Source organism: Ptychodera flava, chromosome 14, assembly GCF_041260155.1.
Source record: "Ptychodera flava strain L36383 chromosome 14, AS_Pfla_20210202, whole genome shotgun sequence".
NCBI lineage: Eukaryota > Metazoa > Hemichordata > Enteropneusta > Ptychoderidae > Ptychodera > Ptychodera flava.
In genome coordinates this window covers 27285186-27306403 of record NC_091941.1, presented here as the reverse complement: position 1 = coordinate 27306403, position 21218 = coordinate 27285186, and the positions used below count along the sequence as shown (strand labels likewise).

The 21218-nt window shown below is 38.3% G+C and overlaps 1 protein-coding gene and 1 long non-coding RNA gene across 5 annotated transcripts in view; one reads left to right on the top strand and one right to left on the bottom strand.

The window, feature by feature from the left end:
* Positions 1 to 3120, bottom strand: part of LOC139149974 (serine/threonine-protein phosphatase 4 regulatory subunit 3A-like) — a 29398-nt gene extending 26278 nt beyond the window's left edge. For 3 of the 4 annotated variants that reach the window (XM_070722073.1, XM_070722070.1, XM_070722071.1), the window contains exons 1-3: positions 2492 to 2773; positions 2113 to 2168; positions 1827 to 1925 (exon numbers count right to left, since the gene is read on the bottom strand). In XM_070722073.1, the coding sequence (XP_070578174.1) occupies positions 1827 to 1925; positions 2113 to 2168; positions 2492 to 2633 (297 nt within the window). In that variant the 5' untranslated portion in view covers positions 2634 to 2773. Of the gene's footprint in view, positions 1 to 1826; positions 1926 to 2112; positions 2169 to 2491 lie in introns of all 4 variants that reach the window. The other variant, XM_070722072.1, reaches the window with a different exon arrangement.
* LOC139149978 (uncharacterized) overlaps positions 2847 to 21218 on the top strand; it is a 42865-nt gene continuing 24493 nt past the window's right edge. The window contains exons 1-2 of the long non-coding RNA XR_011556177.1: positions 2847 to 2984; positions 4533 to 4610. This is a non-coding gene — a long non-coding RNA (uncharacterized lncRNA). The remainder of the gene's footprint in view (positions 2985 to 4532; positions 4611 to 21218) is intronic.

The following is a 21218-nucleotide window of genomic DNA, read 5'->3' as shown; positions in this document are numbered from 1 at the left end:
GCAATCAAAGGTATGTCAGCAAAAAAAGGTTCAGTTCTCTTATTTACATAACAAAAGTCTATAAAAAAAACAACAACACTATAGCATCAGACAGAATGATAGCCTAGAATTCCAAAGGTACCAGCCTAGTCTTTCAGACACACATAGCTGCACCATCACTAACCTGACAACCCCTTTGTTATTACAAATGAAACTTTACCATCATATGTCCAGAATTAATGGAACAAATGTAGTCAGTAGAATAGGTTGCCACATTCACGAAATGTGCCTTTCTGCTTTACATAACTGACAGCTAAGACAAATAGGCAACATATTTGTTCATCTCATCATAACAATTTTAAAAGGGCATACCATGATCCTACATATTCCTTTATCTGAAGAATTGAAAAATATTCCTGCCAATTGTAACTCACTCAGAAAACACCCCAAATCTACATCCTCATTCAAGCATATGACCTTCACTGACCTTCACATTTGGTTTTCAAAGTGTCCACTGACACCAGCCAATCATAACAAGGTTAGATTGGCCTTGCCAAAGTCAATCAAAGGCCAAGTACGAATCCAGATTACTTACCGTATCACACCGAGAAAGATAGGCAGCTGCCTACAGACAGGAGGTCAACAATCAGTTGACCTAAATTCATGCAGAATATCAAAAGGAAACAGAGTAAATTTATGACTACACTGCACAAGCACTTTCGCTTTTCAGTGTTGTTTTTTCTTTCCTTAGGCTACAAAGTCAACAAAATGCTCCCTACCATGCTGGAGACCCCAAACTTTTGGAAGAACAAAGTTGCTTTCTCTCAGTCACTAAACATTGAATTTGACAGAAAAGAAATAATTTTCTTCTTGTCCTTTCAATATTGTGAAAATGATTACACAACATACCAACTATCCATTAATGAAGAAACCTAAATGAATTGGAAAAGCACCTGAATAAACGTAAAGCATCTTAATTTCAAAATTTAAGAATATGAGGAATAATGGTTACTAATCCTCTTTTATCAGTCATTCTGTGTTCTAGTGATACCACAAAGTGATGACCTGGTCCAGTGTTCCTAAAGTTACATCTTTTACCTATTTCTGTTCCTGTGCAAGGTAATACTTGACCATAACAAAAGTACACGAACTAGAATCTAATTGTAACAAATGTTACAAGTGAATAATATTACCCAGAAATTTCTGTCATCTTTTCACTGAAGCAAGTTTCAGGAATGTCAGTTTGAAAGTACATGAAGGGATAATCAGTTACCTAAAGTTTTGATGGTTTGTTAATCTTTCATTGCAACATAGGCTATAGACTATAAAAGGTTGCAGATTGGATTATATTTCTGCAAAATGCATAATTTTTTTTTAATAGACTAACTTATTGGTTCATTTACAAATGCTTGATATAACTCCAATTGATATATTTAATGTTTTAACAGACAATGCTTGAGTAAATGTTTATGTTTTCAGAACTATCACACCACACACAAACACTGCTGTCATTTACACTGATATTCCTGGATCCGATGCAGGAATAATAATGAATGTTACACATAGCACAGTTGTACTGGGATGTTATTTCATATTGTTAATGAAAGTGTGAAAATTTACCAGTGGCTTATGACACTATCATCCAAATATTTTGTAATCAATCGTGCACTGAGCTTGTGCCACTACTGCAGTAAATGTGCTGTCATACTATAGACTAAAAATCCAACCGTCACACCATGCACAGACAATGAAACAGAAATAAGCACGCTCATAGTCAACACCTTCTACCATATTGCAGATCTTATATAGAGATGGTGACTATTTAGATCACATGCATGCATACGTACTTGACAGATTTTTTCCCAGATTTCGTCGCAGCCAGCCTTTTCCTGGAAACTTAAAGCAAGATCATAATTTTCTGCTTCCGACCACACAATCAACGTTTCCTGCAATACACAAAATAGTAAATATTAAAGGGATGCATTAACATGTGCGAAAATGACTCTCTACAAACTGTCATGTCTCGACCGTTACAATCCATAGTTTGCGAGTCACCTGATATATTAAAGGATCACAAGACGGCGCGTTTGTCACATATATCGCATCACAGAAGTTTATTGGGAATTTCGTTACCTGTTGTTTCTGGTACGTGGTATCTGGCTGGATTTTCGATTCGAGCAACAATGTACCTGTGGATCAAGCCAATAAAGATGCTTTTAGTATTTTACGTTTGCATATTTGATGTTTTATATTTTCGGGACGTGCGTCTACTATCGTCACTGAACTGCTCTTTAGGTATTCCTGATTCATTTACACTCTTACTCCAACAAAGGTCAGATACGTACGATTGTGAGACGACACTGCCACACAGGACATGTGGTAAATTGTATTTTGACATTCTAAACGAGTGATAAACCAATCACTTAGGGGCATACAAATTAATCCGTGAGGCACTGGATACATTAGCGGAAACGAAATCGAATCGAAATTGTAATAGAATGAGTGAGATTACCGTCAGATTCGGCACGAACCAACAAGGACATTCCCTTCACCTGCTCCACATAGGCAGACGATACATGGCCCGTTCCTCTGTCGTCCCATTGACGCTCATCGTTTAACACATACAACTTGACACGGCGCCTGGTATCAGCCATGTTGAAATGCTAGAGGTTTTAACAATTATTTCAGGGTATTGAGACATGTGACGAGGGCTTTGAGTCCATGTTACGAGCTAATATGCACTTTATAAGCTTTCCTAGCCGCCATCTTGGATCGAACAACAACATGCTACGGGGTTTCAAAAATTGGAATTCAGGGTTTTTCATGGCGGCGCCAAAATTTAAATACACATGTCAGTGCGCTGGCAGTGTGAACAGCTGATCGACGCGTGAGAACCCGTTCTGTTTATACACGTTCGCTGGATTCTGTTAGCTCATAGACCGATTCAAGAGGATCATTGATTACGGTGACATTTGCCTGTTGCTATCTATTTACTAACGGGAAAGGTTTGTAATAAGCTATTCGAGAGCAAAGTATCCCGATTCGTTCAACCGTTCTTACTAAGCGTTACTACATTTGAACATCGAGGAGCCGGAGGTTTACCTCTCTGTTTACCGCTCTGTTTACTTCCGTGATTGGTTTACTGTGAACTCTTCTGTGCTGTGGTTATGCCAAGGTGTGACGGGGCGCTATAGTGTAAAAACTGGTATACTCTATAAAATAATACTGTCGTATTCGCAAAGCCAGCGCTCTGTAGCGCTCGCGCACACCATTGCATCCAAAGCTAGCACACAGGTATTGGCAGTGTTGTCCTTGTGTGGCTAATATAACCAATAAATTTGAAATATGGTAGCATGGCAAAAGAGTAAAAAGTAACGTGTATAACAATGCCTGAATTCCCTGTATGTGTATGCGCGATATCGGCATTTCTGCTGGAATAGACTCGGAGATGTTGTTTTGTGACTTGGCACACCTGAACAAAATTAAATAGTTAGTGGGCCATAGTTGAATCATTCCACATTACATCTTACATAGTCTAACACTAACATACACAGAATATACCAATAGACCAGTATGTACACCACACACATTACGTGAGATATATCTTACACTGGTAAGTAGCAAAGATATGTAAGCTTATGTTCGTTTTCCGAGGAAATTTGTGTCAGAACCTCAAAGAGTTTCCTACACGCCTAATAAGCTCCCCATATAGGCCTACAAGCCAAGCTATGACGAAGCCCTACACTGGTACGATAATAGCGTTGCAAACGTTCTCATGAGCTCACATAGACCATAGAAAATTGAAAAAAACAAACAAACAAGTATTTATACTTTGACTAACTTTTGTTGAATACACTTCGATACACATATTAAAGCTTATATATGTAGTTCCTAATTGAATGTAAATAAACTTTACCTCTTGTAGCATTGATTAGGGCCTAACCGTTTACGTTATTGCTATTTGGACCCGTGAGATAAGGAACAGATCTACGAGACAGACCTGTCACCAACCACAGTCCCTCTAGGGACTGTGCACCAACATACCGTATTTACAATGGCTAAGCTAATTGTAATTTTCTCGACTGGTGAATTCATTCATCTTGCGCAAATTTTCGAAATTTTTCTCGAAGCATTTTCGGTAGACAGGTTTTATTAAATAAATGACGTTCTTGGGAAAGAGTGGATAATGGCCGAGTGAGTTGACATGAAGTGATATTTGGTAGTAGTAATTGCAGAGATAATACAGAAATGACCAAAACGGTACTTGTAATAATGGTTTGTGTTTTTGCTGTGTTTACATTGGTCAGAAAAAATGCAATTCTGAAACTCGGGCCTTTGCTCCACAATAATAAATTAAACAGGACCGAAATTCTCATTACTTCCGCAATCTCTTGGTTCTGGATACCTGTATGCATTTAAATTAATATAACCTTGATATTAAAGATTGGTTGCTTAAACACTTGATTTTTATATAAATTTCGCTGGATTTTTTACGTTGAAAATTACGAGGAAATCCCGAGCTAATTTCATGTATCTTTTTTCTGTATTTGTAGGAGAAATGAAAACCAAAGTAGAGCCTGGTAAAATGGCAGATCACTTAAAAATGTAATGAACAGAAGTGTTGGAAGGAGGTCAGTGTTCAGCAATGAAGCTCACTCAGCTGCATATACAGTGGCGCGATGCATCTTGCAATTGGAATGTTGCTATATGTATCAGTCTACATTTCAGTGCATATCTACATTCACATTGTCTTCTTTTTCAGGGAACAGGAATATAGAGGATAACTTGAGCAATGTAAAATGTACTTTCTCCTCTGACCATTTCGTTGCAAAAGATGACATTCTGTAAGCCTTCTGTCAGTTTAAATACCCGATGAGTAATCAGGCGGAACTGACAACATTACAGCAGATCTCCAGAGGATCCGAAGTTTTCACACTCAAATATCCTTGCACATTGTTTAGGCGCAATGCTCTAAAATGGTTATTTGCCCTCTCGTCTTACGGATATTATTTTGGTTCATATTAGCAAGGATACAGCAAAGTTGGCCAGTGATATCTCAAACTATCGTCCCACTGCCTTGGCTACTGTAGCCTACTTCCAAAGATCCTGGAGCATACTTTTCTTCAGATATGTCTGTATCATATGAGTTCTCAATATCTTCAGCGTGGTTTCAAACGTTATCATTCTACTTGCCTTGGTGCTTCGCCTAAAACTCGAATATATACTATACCAGCAAAGGGGTCCGATGTTCATTTGTTTTCTCGATGCATTAAAAGCTTTCGATCGCCTGAATCAATTCTTACTATCAGGAATGCCCCCTCTATATACTAGATTCCGTTATTTTTGTATAGAAACCACTTATTTTGTGTGCGGTGGGGAAATTCCACGTGTGATAGATTTTCTGTACGTAATAGCGTAAGGTGAGGTGAGGTGCTTGTAACATTTACATTGATGATCTAATTCAGACACTTACATTGGTTCTAATATTTGTGATGTCACAGCATGTAACTTCAGCTGTGCAGGTGATATGACTCTTCTCAGTCCCAGTGTGAAGGGTTTACACAATTTCCTCCATATAATCTATAAGTCTGAGAAAACGGAATTTATGGTTTTTAATGGAAGTAAAATTACTGTTATTCGGCTGACTTGGGGCATGTTGTTACTAATGGCAAGGCTGATGCATATGGTGTCGATATTGAAAGACAAAGACGTACATTTCTTTGTTAGAGCCAATATGCTTTTGAGACAATGTAAGCTTACTAAACACTTAATGTTAAGAACGTGTTGTTTACTGCCTATTGTATGTTATTTATCGCTGCCATTTATGGTTTAACTTCAATTCAAAGGTATTGAACAAAGTAAAAGTTGTGTATAGCAATGTTTGGAGGAGGCTTGTTGGTATTTCTGCTGGCAGTAGTGCTTGAGATATGTTTGTGTCTAACAACATGTCACCTCATATAATAATAATAATAATAATAATAATAATAATAATAATAATAATTTATGGAGCTTGGTCATGAGGCTGCAAAGTCTGGTGGAGATACCTTGACATTATTGGAACTCTGAATCAAGAGTGACAGAGCTTCACAAAGAATCTAAACAAAGTGTCTGGAACCTCTCCGTATACGTAGTTTGGCAAAATACCAAACAACTACGATGACAACCACCGTAAATAACCACCTGTACGCTGACGCCATTTCATCTCGGGTTAGATGCTGCATGCTGTACTATTTTACCGTTTATAAGACTATGTTACAGTTAGACTGATCAGTTGAAAACAGAGAAAAATTATTGGCGGGAAACAGTGATCGATTAACTTTTTTGAGCCTAGTTGAAAAGGGCACATAACTATGATATTTTAATTAATTCAGTTTCTTTTACTGTAATGAATGTTTCATATTTCTTTACATTTTTGAATCCAATCTAGTCGTTGACCCGCCCACACAGCTGCCCTACAAACAAACACAAATAGTGAATACACATGTTTTCACTACACCGGCAGTTCTTTTTTAACAGATTCAAACATGTTTGAGCAAAGCATGGCTCGTTAGTTACGTGATAGTTGCATGGGAGGTAAACAAGTCAATGCATTCTCCATTCATTGAAAGGTCTCTTGTCTGATTCCTTTCATAATACCATTACGCTCGGGGAGACCTGGGCAAGATCGATGGTGACCCCTTCCTGTTCGCAAGTAGGACATTATCCAAAGACTGGACCGGTATACATGGTGATTGTACCTTGATAAAGATCGAAAAGCTAAACTGCGACACAAGAAGACCATGCTCCATTGATCAGAAAGAGCCGGGTAATGTTTTTTCCCCCGAGGGACAAGTCAACTTTCCGGGGTCGAGAGCATGGTATCTTCGATACTTCTTCTCGTCTTTATTCATCTCTCTTTATATCGTAAGAATATTGACTCCATCTCATCAAAGACCCTGGTTTAACACATTGGCAAACTGACCTATTAAGTTCTCTTCTTGACATGCTGACCCCAAAGTTAAATTTTTAAACTTGGTCATGTATAACGGATAAATGGTTCTCGCCCATCGTCAAAATTACTATGGCCATTTTATATATTCAAGAAATGCATGCAGCCTTGGCGCAAAACATCGTCTTTGTTCTGTATAGCAGACCAATTGTTGTATAGCTAGTCAACGTTACGACCACGATTGTGAAGCCATCTAAACGCGCTTGGCGTAACATGTACTATTCGATGAGTTATGTAAAAAGTACATTTAATTCACGTATTCTGACCTGTTACAACGCTTGCATTAATGACCGCTGTACAAATGCAGTCAATTTATGTTCAGACTATATTTTTCTTGGCTAAATACTAAAATTAAAATACAGGACTAAAATAAACTATGCCATCTGTTTTATTTTTCATTTACGCTTATTTCTCTTCAAAATAAGCGAAGAAATACACAATCTGATGTGAGCAAAACTAAAGAGAGTAAGATAACCAAATATACACCAGTACACCAATTTACGTTAATGGGGTACGTTTAAGCCTTCTATTCTAATTTCTTCTCTTTTCATGTAAGTTTGCCTATGCCCGTGAACTCTGCCACCAATTTTGTCCAGTATCTGAAGTATTAGTTTGATTTCAATAATAATGGTCCCAGATTTAGCAGGGACCCAAACCTTAGAAATGTTTAATAACATACAAGTTGACCTTCGACAGCCGAATGAGTCTCATTGATCTTTGAATCAATTTATAATTTAGATTAAGGTAGAACGCGCCTCGGGGACAGATATTGGGACTCTCATTTTTACAATTCTTTTCTGATATACCACTTGTGGGGGTTCATTTTAAAGTTCTTGGTGTAAGAAAACTTTTTAACAGTATTTTCTTATGAAAGCAGTTCCAAACACAAATATTGGAGACATCAAGAATTATTTTACGTTTTACCAAATGTCGAAGATCAACAAGTGACTTTAAAACAAAATCAGCCTCATGTAGAGTTAACACAGGGGATGGCGGCCATTTTGAATTTTAAATATCGGTAAATCTTGGGTTATATGTTTCTCTAGTATCAAATTTTGCACGGTGACCCCCGATTTTCATTCTTTATTTTGAAAGAGAATGGTTAAATGATTACTTAAGGAAAGTTTGAGCAAAAGTTTAAGTCTTTCACTTCCGAGGCGCATACTACCTTAAGTCAATGGTGCGCCAAACGGTGCATGTGTTTTACACTTCACTGGTGAAAGTACTCTATCCGTAATTATTATTTAGTTGTAGAAAGAAAATATTCCAATGATAATTATAATAATCTTACAATTTTATAGTGGAGTCAAAATTATTGGAAATAAGGCTGCTGCCACTATATTCAGAGTAAGCTTCAAAGAGGTTGATGGGGTTTTAAATTTTATGAACGTAACTTTCGATACTTTACTATAACTGTAGTAGATTGTGTCCCTTAAAAAATGGACACTTTTAACGTGGAATCACGTCATATTTCTCAACGACTCGGACACGGCTTTCTCAGATTGTAAAGTGATGGCAACCATTCTCTGATTCTGTGGCTGGAAAAAGAGATAGTATATAGAATATTAGTCGCGCCAGCGGCTTACTGACTACGCATGCGCTTATTCATAATATACTATGCGAGTAACCGGAAGTGTACCCTTCTTTCATGGGCGCCGCCATGTTTTTTTTTTGAGTACTCGTAAATAAACAAATACGAAACAAATTACTATGATAGAACATGCCTTTTATAAAATATACCTCTTTTATTAGCCAGTAAATGTTATTATACACCTTGTCGCTGATACAAAGTATCGTTGATATAGATAAACGGAGAAAACTGTCGTGCATATGAACGGGGCATACACAAAGAATGCTGGGATTAAATTATAGAAGAGCGCCCCCTGTGTCAATAATTAGATTCAAAATTGCAAGTTTTTAGACGGAACGCTATAGTTTTCAGCTTGCAAGTGGAAGGTGGGCAGTGCGGTTACCATTGCAATGATAATTATTGCATAATACGTCCCTTGTTTAACGCAATAGGCTGTTATCATTGTAAAAATTGCCAATTTTTGTCCAAAATTTTTACACGCTACAGAAAATCTATACCTGCCCTGCTGCAGGGTTTGACGTCGTGTAAGTACGTGAACTGCTTTCATCAGAGGGAAACTGGACATAGTTGTCATATAAACGTTTATGAAGTAACAATTACAGTTTATCATGAATCAATACAAATAACATTGCCAATCTTAACCCCTGGCGCGACACCAAGGGCTGAGCCCTATATAATATTACAAAATAGTATATAGAATATTACATTATTTTGTCAACGTTACATACCGTACTTTTGGTGAAATTAATTCACATAGTAATGTCAGTCATTATCTTGTTCTCGGAATACAAAATCGAATACGGGTATCGAAAAAGCGTTAACACACCACATTTCCATTGTTATAAGTATTACAAATTATAGGGATCAAAAAGAACGGTAACACACATGGAAAGCAAACACATATAAACCAGTGTAGTCGAGAATATCTACGATACTGCCCGTGGTAGTCACAGCATCAACCACTGATTCGATTTTATTGTAGGTGGAAAAAAGTTTGCTCTCTGAACCGATGTCTGAGTGATAGACTGTGTATATTAATCGTATGCATTGGCAGTTTACTACGCTTGTCTTTAGTGAACCGGTATTCATGGCGTGAAAGCAAGCATGCTTCATCCACAAAAATTTCAAATTTGTCCAGAGAATTAAGTGGACGGACCGATACATAAAGCCAATGGTACACAGTTAATGATTGGTAATGGCTGTATATCGCATTTCGGTCACTGTCGAGTAGACTCAATGAAAGCAGTATGTTTGCGCCCACAAAACCCCAAAAACGTAACATAATATAACATTATATTACATTATAAATATGGTTTTATTGTGACTGAATCACCATACCGAACCTATAAATTAACTGAGGGGAGTGACTCAACCACATAGTTTTATGGTAAGAATTGCAATTACAAAATATTGAGGGCGCTGTGAAGTACGCAACTTTTCAGGCAGTGCTAAGTTTATACTAACAAGATTTTCGTCAATATAATGATTAACTATTTTGCAAACAACTCGATAAGGTTGAACAGGGTGGTTGACCTGCAACAACTGTGACTGCCTTTCGTTTGTGATATTTCACGATGATTGTATTCGCTGTATCCACCCTTTATGTGTGAATTTCGTCTCTGCAAACCTAACACAACATAGAATGACAGATTTTACATCGTGAGCAGAAACCTGTTGATGAGGGTACATTGAATTTGAAGGTTGGTAAAGAGATTCGATAACAGGATTATGACCAATGGAAGGAACGGTTTACATTTTGCAAAACATTTTCGAAGGAAGTTGTTATCCAGAATTCTGCTCCATACAGCGATACTGTATACTGTCACGTTCTGCTTGGTATTGCCCTATTTATGCCTGGATTTACCCTACTCCCTGTACTACCGCGAAAACTGGCTCGAGGAAAAGCCACTTGCAGAGTTAGTGAACAGCGCCATCGATCGACGAATAGTTCCTGTACTTCAGGCCCACAAATACTTCACGTCAATCCACCGACGGCAGTCTGACGAAAACTTGTTTCACATAGCTTCGCTTAGGTTCGCAATCGGAATAATAACGACGAGGCGAATTGGAAGTTATCGCTACCCGGGATACGATCCGAAATATCTGACTGAAGTCGCCGCCAGGACTCACAAGATACTGCAACGTCGCCAAAGGAACGATTCTGTGCTGGTGATATGCAATGTGGACCCCGAACCAGAGAAACACAAGGAGGCTGTTTTCCTCGCAGAGTACATATCCTCCGTAACGAAAACCTCGCCAAGGCATGACGGTGAAGAGCTCCAAGAACGATCGAATATGGGAGATATCCACAGAAAGGAACAACAAGATTACTTGTTCTGTTTAAAATACATGTCGAAATTTGAAACGTCATACGCCATAATTTTACAAGAAGATGCTTTGATGCAGACGGATTTCTTTGAAGTTGTTGAACATTTACTTAAAACACGAATGGAAAATACTATCAGGAGAGGACAGCTTGAAGAGAACAAAGAGGCCAACAATGTTGCAGCTTTAAAACTTTACTTCCCTGAAAAATGGCAAGGTTATTCCTGGGACGTGTCTCGGATTGCAGAACTGTTTTTGATCGGATTGGTTGGAGGATTCCTATTATCTCTGGCCTATACAACTTACCATCCCCGAATCGCATCGACCTTTCTGCGCCGCTCTCTCGTAGTTTTCCTGTCAGTTACATATGTTCAGTTGGTGTTTATTACTATCGGCCGTCACTATGTACTCGAGCTGAGTCGCCTGTCGCCCAGCCTCTACTCATTGACGAGCGCCCCCGATTGTTGCATTCCGGCCATGGTGTACAATCATCAACACATCCATAGCATCATCGATTTCATTGAATCTATCGAATGCAGTCGGGATTATCCCATTGACATCGCCATCTCGGATTTTATCCGGAAAGCTGGCCTCAAACATTACCTGGTCGTTCCAAATCTGGTCCGGCACATCGGCATGTTTTCTACTTTGCACCGTGAGCCCAAAGACCCTATCGACTTTCTTGATGTGTAAACGTGGAGAATGAAATGTTATAACCATAATACATATTATCGCATAAGATATGTAAAATCGATACTGATGTAAACAGTTTAATGCATACTGATTCGTAATGCTTTCATCTGGAAGCAGATTCTGCTTCCCCAAAATGTTGCAAATTTATTCCACTGCCTCAAATGCTACGACAAGATCGGTACAAGGATTGGAAACAGTCTTCTGTTGGCCAACCACAGCCCATGATTGGCCTACCATCAGCCACTAACGGACGATATTGACATTTGCCATAGACTGTTACGCAGACCCTCAAGTTTTTGCATGTACATGTATATTTTAAGCAATCAACAAATTATATTACTGTCACATTTTACTTTTTTTTAAATAAATGAGCAGTAATTATTGAAATTCTCCATGCCCAGAAGACAACGCAAAGTGGATACTGTAGGTGAAAGTGTAGTTAAATAATTATTTATTTATTTATATTCAGAAGCTCGGTTTATTTGCTGCAGTAAGGAAACCCATCTAGCGCATGCGCATTGACGCTTTTGAATTGCAACTAAGTTTGACAGATTTTATCCGTTAAATGTAAAGTGGGTCCTTCCTGCCTGTGGAGTGTCAGTGAGATTGACGGCAGTGGCAGAACCCATACATGTACGACCGAAGCGAGCGCAAGTCCCTCGAATTCTTCAACAAGGCCAAAGAAGCGTTAGTAAAGAAGTTGCTTATGTAAAACGACTTGTACGTGACGTGCAGGCTTGCATGTACTTTGGCAAACCCGTGGAAAAACTGGTGTATCATAGCGAACACATGTTTGCATGCACCATGACTCCACAAAGGTACTGTAACTGTTGATGTTTTATTTGTTTTTAATAAAACTATTGCGCTTTGTTATTATACTAAATTACATGTATGTTGCAATACAGAGTAATAGCCTTGCCAACACAAAATAAGTACTATTGCATCGTTACTCTTGACAAAATGATTCTACTCTGATACAAACTGACATTCAGTCGCCAACTCTAATTCTGGACATTGCGCACATAATGACTACGTAAATGCCGAACACGAGACATTCCAACCATGATCACTGAGGTTAGAGGAAATTTGTATTTCACAAAATACTGAAACAAAATCACTGAAAATAGACTTCCATCAAAGGTAATACGCCAATGAGGCTTCGATCCAATTTTTTTTGGTCACAGAATGCTTGTAAAGGGGCAATAATCCATTTTTTTCCCTCTTTACAAACGTGAAATAGTTTATATTGGGCCACACTTCACACTGAAAGTTTTACTTTCTTTTGCTTGAAGTCGACGGATGTTCCTTAGCTGAAGTCGACGGATTCTTTGCGTATGCATGCTCTTGTTGAACGTCAAGCCAGTGAGGGTAAAGGGTGCCCCGTGCGACGTTGCAATTGCACGTACAAAGACTGAAATCTGTTTGCGTACCAACTTGTTTGTATTCCGTTGCCCAATATTTCTGCATGAAATAAACAAAAACAAATATGAGATATGGTATTATAAGATATGTGGTATGAGATGATGTTACGTGAAGCGAAGTGATGTGTGATGTGATATGATATGATATGATGTGATATGATGTGTGTGATATGATGTGATATGATATGATGTGATATGATATGATGTGATATGATATGATGTGATGTGATATGATGTGATATGATGTGATGTGATATGATGTGATATGATATGATATGATGTGATGTGATATGATATGATATGATATGATATGATATGATACACTACGACATGATTTTTACCAAAGACATAAACAGGCTGATTTAATTATATTTTACGACATACCTCAGTGGCATCAACATGAACTTGAGTATGTAACTGTGGTACTGGCTTTTGTCGTGTTGATAAAGACGACAGAGGAAAGTTAGTGCGTTCCCGGAAGGCATGTTCGTTTCTTGCAACTTCACCCTGGAACAACAAAAAGAAGTGGCTAAAATTCTACGTATACCGAAAATTAAAATCATATGTCTTACGTGATCGCAGACGGTATAATCAATATGTCCCCGGTGTGACTATTTCAATAGCTATAGAATTATCCAGAATTAAGTTTGTGACAGTAAGAAAATTTCATATTGCGTATCATCTCTGCTGACTTGTCTAATGTTCAAATTGACAATCGGGAATATGTTTTCATTTTCTTTGTGGTTACATAAATTCAATAGGAATCGTCGTTTGCTGAGGCCAAATAATATACAGTGATAGGCTTTATATAAAATATGTAATGGTTATGTCACGCTAATGTCGAGAGCGCGAAATATTAATTTTCTTTGTGCCAATATTTCATAACAAAACTGTTCATCATATGAAGTTGTCAGAAGCATTTTCTCATTTTGTTTAATCATCAGCATAGAAATGATCGTATACATACTGGCGTAACACCATTCTTTGTACCTATTTCATCAACCACATTTTCTGCTATCACGCCCGTCCTGTTCTGTAGATGAAGTGTAGGCACGGCATCGTTTGTCAGCCGAGTGCTCGTGTTTATACGTGCCGTTCCTGAACTTTTGCCCTGAAAAGTAAATGGTGTATCACACATGAAATCGCGGAACGAAATTTTGCCAAATCGTCATTTGACGGATGCATCGGCTGAAAGGATGGGTATTGTAAAATTGAAAAAAAAAATGTAACCGCACTAAAGTGAACTCTGAGATGTGCAATATTTACAAATTAACAAAACAAAATGTCATCAATAGAGACAGGTAATAATTTTTGGAACTTAGATATTCTTCTATTGTCATTCTCAATGTCATGAACGCTTACTATACATTGCGATCCCTGTTTCTTACGACCACAAAAGGTTTAAATTCAGTTGCGCATTCAAGATCCAAGTTTAGTGCGCCGTCATCACATCTTCCCAAATTGCTGAAACAGTGTTAGCGGTACTAGCAATAGATACTTATAGCTATGGGCCACCATGAAACAATTTACCGGAACTACTATTTTTCTGGAAAATATCTGTAAAAAATTTGTTTTGTTTGTTTGGTATAGTTATACCAGAAGTACACCACGGACTGTACCACTATTTTAGGGGTGGCCGACGTGTGTGAGGGGCTGAATAAGCACGCTCATGGAAAAATGGGACTAGCAGTAGTGCGGTAGTGGCAGCAGTTACTGTTGTTGTTTCAATGGTATACCTTTTTTGGAGGATTGAAAATAGTTCATAGACAGTTTGTTTCTTTTCAATTACGGCAAGAGTACCACTATCGCTGAAGGCCAAGGAGCTATGGCCAGTAGTTGGTAAAAATGCACGTTTCACATTGTTGAAGCTATCGTGCTATGGGCAATTGTATGCCATTGTACATTATAGAACCCAAACGTGTAGGACAAACGTGCATGACTAAACACTGTAAAAGTCTGCACGTTAGACATTTTAGACACGTTAGGTCCGTACACGTTAGGTTTGCACGATACACGATAGGTTTGCATGATTGGCATGATAGAAATTGGAGTCATGTGGAGAACCTAAAATGACATACACGTTAAACATTTAAGACACATTAGGTCCGTACACGTTGCATGATTTGCATGATAGAATTCCGAGTCATGTTGAGAACCTAAAATGACATACACGTTAGACATTTTAGACACGTTAGGTCCGTACACGTTAGGTTTGCACGATACACGATAGGTTTGCACGATTGGCATGATAGATTTTGACCCATGTTGAGAACCTAAAATGACATGCACGTTAGACATTTTAGACACGTTAGGTCCGTACACGTTAGGTTTGCACGATACACGATAGGTTTGCACGATTGGCATGATAGAGTTAGACCCATGTTGAGAACCTAAAATGACATGCACGTTAGACATTTTAGACACGTTAAGGTCCGTACACGTTAGGTTTGCACGATACAGGATAGGTTTGCACGATTGGCATGATAGATTTTGACCCATATTGAGAACCTAAAATGACATGCACGTTAGACATTTTAGACACGTTAGGTCCGTACACGTTAGGTTTCCACAATACAGGATAGGTTTGCACGATTGGCATGATAGATTTTGACCCATGTTGAGAACCTAAAATGACATGCACGTTAGACATTTTAGACACGTTAGGTCCGTACACGTTAGGTTTGCACGATACACGATAGGTTTGCACGATTGGCATGATAGATTTTGACCCATGTTGAGAACCTAAAATGACATGCACGTTAGACATTTTAGATACGTTAGGTCCGTACACGTTAGGTCTGCACGATACAAGATAGGTTTGCACGATTGGCATAAGGGGTGGACCATTTGATATCCCGGGGGGGGGGGGGCTTGGAAGATTGGTGGAGAGCCATTATTTTTTTCCCACGTGCTTCACCATGAATTATTTTTTTCTACAGGGCATATGCTGGCAACTTTTTTTTTCACTTTCCTTCTTCGAGATACATTTTTTTTACCAAATTTCGGTGCAATGTTTGTGTGCTTGGTTTTTCACACCCAGTAACAAGATGCTGTTCTATTGCACACAGACTATATTCAAGAAACTAAATGAAGTTATGTAAATACATATACATTTTTGATTCACTTTACAAAAACATATTTGTAAAATCATGTACATTTATGGCATTTACTTGTTATTGTTGTCCTTACATTGAAAGTAGCCGGGTAATTTAAGAAAGTAGACGGGTGGACTGCGAGGGAGCGAAGCGACTGAGTGGCGAGTGAGCGTAGCGAACGAGGGGGGGGAGAGCGCGAGAGGGGGTGTCCCCCCTCTCGCAAGGCGAAAAAATGAAATTTTGGAGTGGAAATGGTTTTCTCTGGTGGCATCTGAGGTGACATTTACTGACTGAAACAGTACTTTTGTTGTGTGTCTTAGACGTGGCTCACATACAACAAAACAAACAAACATGATTTTGTTTTGTTTGTATTATTTATGACACACTTATGGTTTATTTGCAGTGAAGATGTAACATTTAATCTTAAATCACCTGCTGTCTGCTCATTTCATTGCCCATTTCCCATTCTTCATTACCACATAGCAGTTTCCCCCAAACCATCAAACTCATTCAATTCTAATCAAAACACATTCGCTTTTGTTAAGAAAAACATTGGTAAGATAATTCACTATAACAGTGTTCGCATTTACGAATAAAACATGCGTATATAGAAAACTCATAACAATGAAAAAATGTGTAGAGAGTCGATCCAATGCGTAATAATATTACGCATTGGATTGAGTCTCTACGCATTTTTTCATTGTTATGAGTTTTCTATACGCAAACGATAATAGTAAAATGTCTCTCTTCTTGTGGTATTTTGACAAAATCCTTACATTCAGATTTACACATTTCTGGAAACCACTGGTGAGCAATTTCAATTTCAGCATACTTCCTCTAATCAGAAGGTCATGTATACTGTACAATTGTACATATTCAGGTATTGTTCCTCAAGCTTGAAATGGTTTATGCTTTATAAAACTCCAGAGATACTGCTTGATTTTTATTGATGCTGCAGTGTCCATTGCCAAGATTTTTTTTTTCCGAGTCGCAATGGTCCATAATTTTTTTCCATCAGCCACCTAAAGCCAGATTTTTTTTTCGAGCAACTCCACCTGGCATCTTTTTTTTCCCCAAATCTTCCAAGCCCCCCCCCCCCAGGATATCAAATGGTCCACCCCTAATAGATTTTGACTCATGTGGAGAACCAAAAATGATATACACATTAAGACATTTTAGACACGTTAGGTCCGTACACGTTAGGTTTCCACGATACAGGATAGGTTTGCTCGATTGGCATGATAGATTTTGACCCATGTTGAGAACCTAAAATGACATGCACGTTAGACATTTTAGACACGTTAGGTCCGTACACGTTAGGTCTGCACGATACAAGATAGGTTTGCACGATTGGCATGATAGAGTTAGACCTTACCGTGTTTGTAGGCCATCACCTTAATCTTGAGTATCGTATAAGGTGCCGACCTAAGATTTACGGAGCTAACGTGTCTAAAATGTCTAACGTGTATGTCATTTTAGGTTGTCCACGAGTCAAAAGCTATCATGCCAATCGTGCAAACTTATCGTGTAACGTGCTGACCACGTTAGGTTAGGTTTGCACGATACACGATAGGTTTGCACGATTGGCATAATAGATTTTGGCTCATGTTGAGAACCTAAAATGACATACACGTTAGACATTTTAGACACGTTATGTTTTCACGATACACGATAGGTTTGCACGATTGGCATGGTAGATTTTGACTCATGTGGAGAAGTTAAAATGACATACACATTAGACATTTTAGACACGTTAGGTCCGTACACGTTAGGTTTCCACGATACATGATAGGTTTGCACGATTGGCATGTTAGATTTTGACTCATACGTTAGACATTGAGTCTAAAATGTCTAACGTGCATGTCATTTTAGGTTCTCAACATGGGTCAAACTCTATCATGCCAATCGTGCAAACCTATCTAGTATTGTGCAGACCTTACGTGTACGGATCTAACTTGTATAAAATGTCTAACATGTATGTCATTTAGGGGCTCAAGATAAGTTGACTCGTACAGTCATGATATACACGTTAGACATTTTAGACACGTTAGGTCTGTAAACGTTAGGTCGGCACGTTACACGATAGGTTTGCACGATTGGCATGATAGATTTTGACCCATGTTGAGAACCTAAAATGACATACACGTTAGACATTTTAGACACGTTAGGTCTGTAAACGTTAGGTCGGCACGTTACACGATAGGTTTGCACGATTGGCATGATAGATTTTGACCCATGTTGAGAACCTAAAATGACATACACGTTAGACATTTTAGACACGATAGGTTCTTACACGTTAGGTCTGCACGATACACGATAGGTTTGCAAGTTTGGCTTTTTTGGTCACGTTAGTTCCGACCTAACATGTCAAACATGCACTACTAAAATGTAAAAATGTCTAAAATGAAAAATTCCCGACTTCTGGCCATGGATGAGGCCAAGAGACCAGTGACCACTTATTTTAGATTTACCATTGTTTATTTCTGAAGATGTGGAAGACATATTCACTTCATGCAAAGTTTGTCTTGTAATGCCTTTCTGACACCACTTACATGTAACACATTCTACAACCTTTTTTATTCAAACAGCTGGAACCCCTTTTTGCCGGGAATACATATTCGTACCTCTCTTCACACATTCTATTACTGTGGCATCTTGTTAGTGTAGTTGAACTTAGTTGGGTAGGCAAACATATCTGTACAATGTGGATAAACACAAAAAAGTTCCAATGGCTTATATGTTCTGTCTTCTCAGATCTGTCAACTAAGTGCAACTACGTTTATTAATGGGTTTTTAACTAGAACGTAGTTGAACTTAGGCAAACGTGTTGTCTAACGACCGTAAAATAACTTGTTGCCATATGACAAGAGGTACAGGGAAATTGTGGCGTTTGTCAGCTATCGGAAAAGTTGTCGACAGTCTCTCCAGTTTCATTTGTCTAAATCATCCAGTGTTATTGTCATGAAAATTTCCCGCCCTGTTGTCCTTCCCTCTGAGATAAGAATCCCATTAGCACTCCTATTCAATCCCCCACACCCGTCGGCCACCCGATAAGGTCGCGTTTTCGCTTATGTGGTCTTTTTACGACAGGTTGCCGGTTTCTAATAACACTGACAGTGATCATGCTATTCACAGCGCACTGGAAACAAACATGTCGAGCAACTTGAATGGATGTTAATATTGTCCTAAATTCTGAATTAAAGAAACATTTTCGTGCGTTTTTCACAATTTGTAACATTAATAAACAAAGAAAAAAAACTATTTATTTATTTTATTTATTAATATTAATGTTTATTTCAGATATAATTATCCTTATACAACAACAGATAAATAAAAAGTAAGTAAAAAACAGAAACAGAGTTTAAAAATCCAATTACACCAGTTTTTCTATAATTTACTGTATGCGAAAACCGAAAAATTCAGAACTGCTGATATAAGGGGGTTATCAGAGTTGTGGAGTCTACTGAGAAAACCGACTGACTTACACCAGTTTTTACATAATTACTATATGTGAAAATCGAAACAGTTCGTCAAATGTTAAAAGCGATAAGTTAACAAACAAAAGGCTGTTACTTTGCACAAAAGTGTATGTGAAACCTGTCAATTTGCGATAAACCTGATAAAATGCTGTTCTCATTGTCTTAAAAACATTCACAGAGAAATTGGACCAAATATACGTACAATAAGGGACATACAGAAAACAGTTAATAGGTGGTTTTTAACTGAAAGCGATGCAAATAACACGATTGGAACTAATTTGGGAGAATTGGATCTTTACATTTTTCAAATTTCTCAAAAGTGTTGGTGCCCTATACCAGAATGTTGCAATGTTACAATTTACTCATAAAAACAAGCGCATAGATGGCTTTACATTTGTAGATGAAACCGACATTAGTTCATTATCCAATTATCCCAAATTATTTCCAATCGTGTTAAATTTAAAGTCTCGAATAAGAGCGTTGCCTCTCGCATAGAACAGGCGAGTCTGAGCTTGAAAGTCATCGTCGTCTTTTAGGTCTGAAGTTATAAAGTGTCCAAGCACGGTCCCTCCACAAGGTCCAAGGGAAATACATACATAAACATAGTTGAACATTCTATTATTCAAATATATCGGAACTTGTCGCGGCTACCTTACATTCGGTTGTTTTAATATACATACTGTTTTTTTCTCATCAAAGAGTATCGAGTATTCATTGCCATAATGACCACAAGCGTTTACTAACATTTGCTGCCCGTAAGAACCAGTGGAAAAAAATAACAAGGTCATCTGCGTATATCAGAGGATTGTCACCGATGAGGCAACCATGCTAACCGAATAGATAATGGTGATAATAACCATTGTCCCTCCTCCTTTTGTGGAGGGACCGTGTAATAACATCATCAGCAGGGATAGATCTACAGAAGCAAAACAAAAAGTATATGTACGTTCAGGCTACTTACTCTGTACTCGACGTATACTCAGTCCTCTTGGTGGAGCATGGAAGTATACCACTGTGCTCTGTACCGACACAGTACAATTTCTCTCGATACAGATAATATCAATGCATCAGAAGAAGAAAAATATACGTACCTGCAAATTTTGAACCTTGAAGAACTTTCTTTCGAAGTGTTGTGAACACAATCGAATGGATTTTGGACTTTGTACGTCTTCTCTCCCTATATTCCTGAACCAGATTTTCCGTCTCGCACTGTCTTGGGGGAATCGGTGAAACGTAACATTGCTTTGTTTGGTGTTGCTTTTGCAACCAGGCACAAAGCAATAGCCCATGATAACAGTTTAAAATTGCAAACTACAAATTGTAGAGGACAAATGTTACTAAGAGGCGAGAACTTCACACAGGCAGACATGCATCGAGCATCACTAATTACAATTGTCTCGCATTGTTTATTCAACAGATACTTACACACAATCGTTATGCAAATATGCACAACCCAGCGTATTAAACGTGGTGGATGAGTGGAAAATGCGGGTCCATATCCGTCGGAAGATGGTCCCTTCCAAGCGCCAGGCTTCAGTGGCTCTTTTTTCCCGTGATTCAAAAAACATTGCGTCGATGAAGCCCTAAAATGCAACTTCCGGAACTCTTTTAGCCCTTTTTTTTGTGAAAAAGCGCGCGAGTTATCCG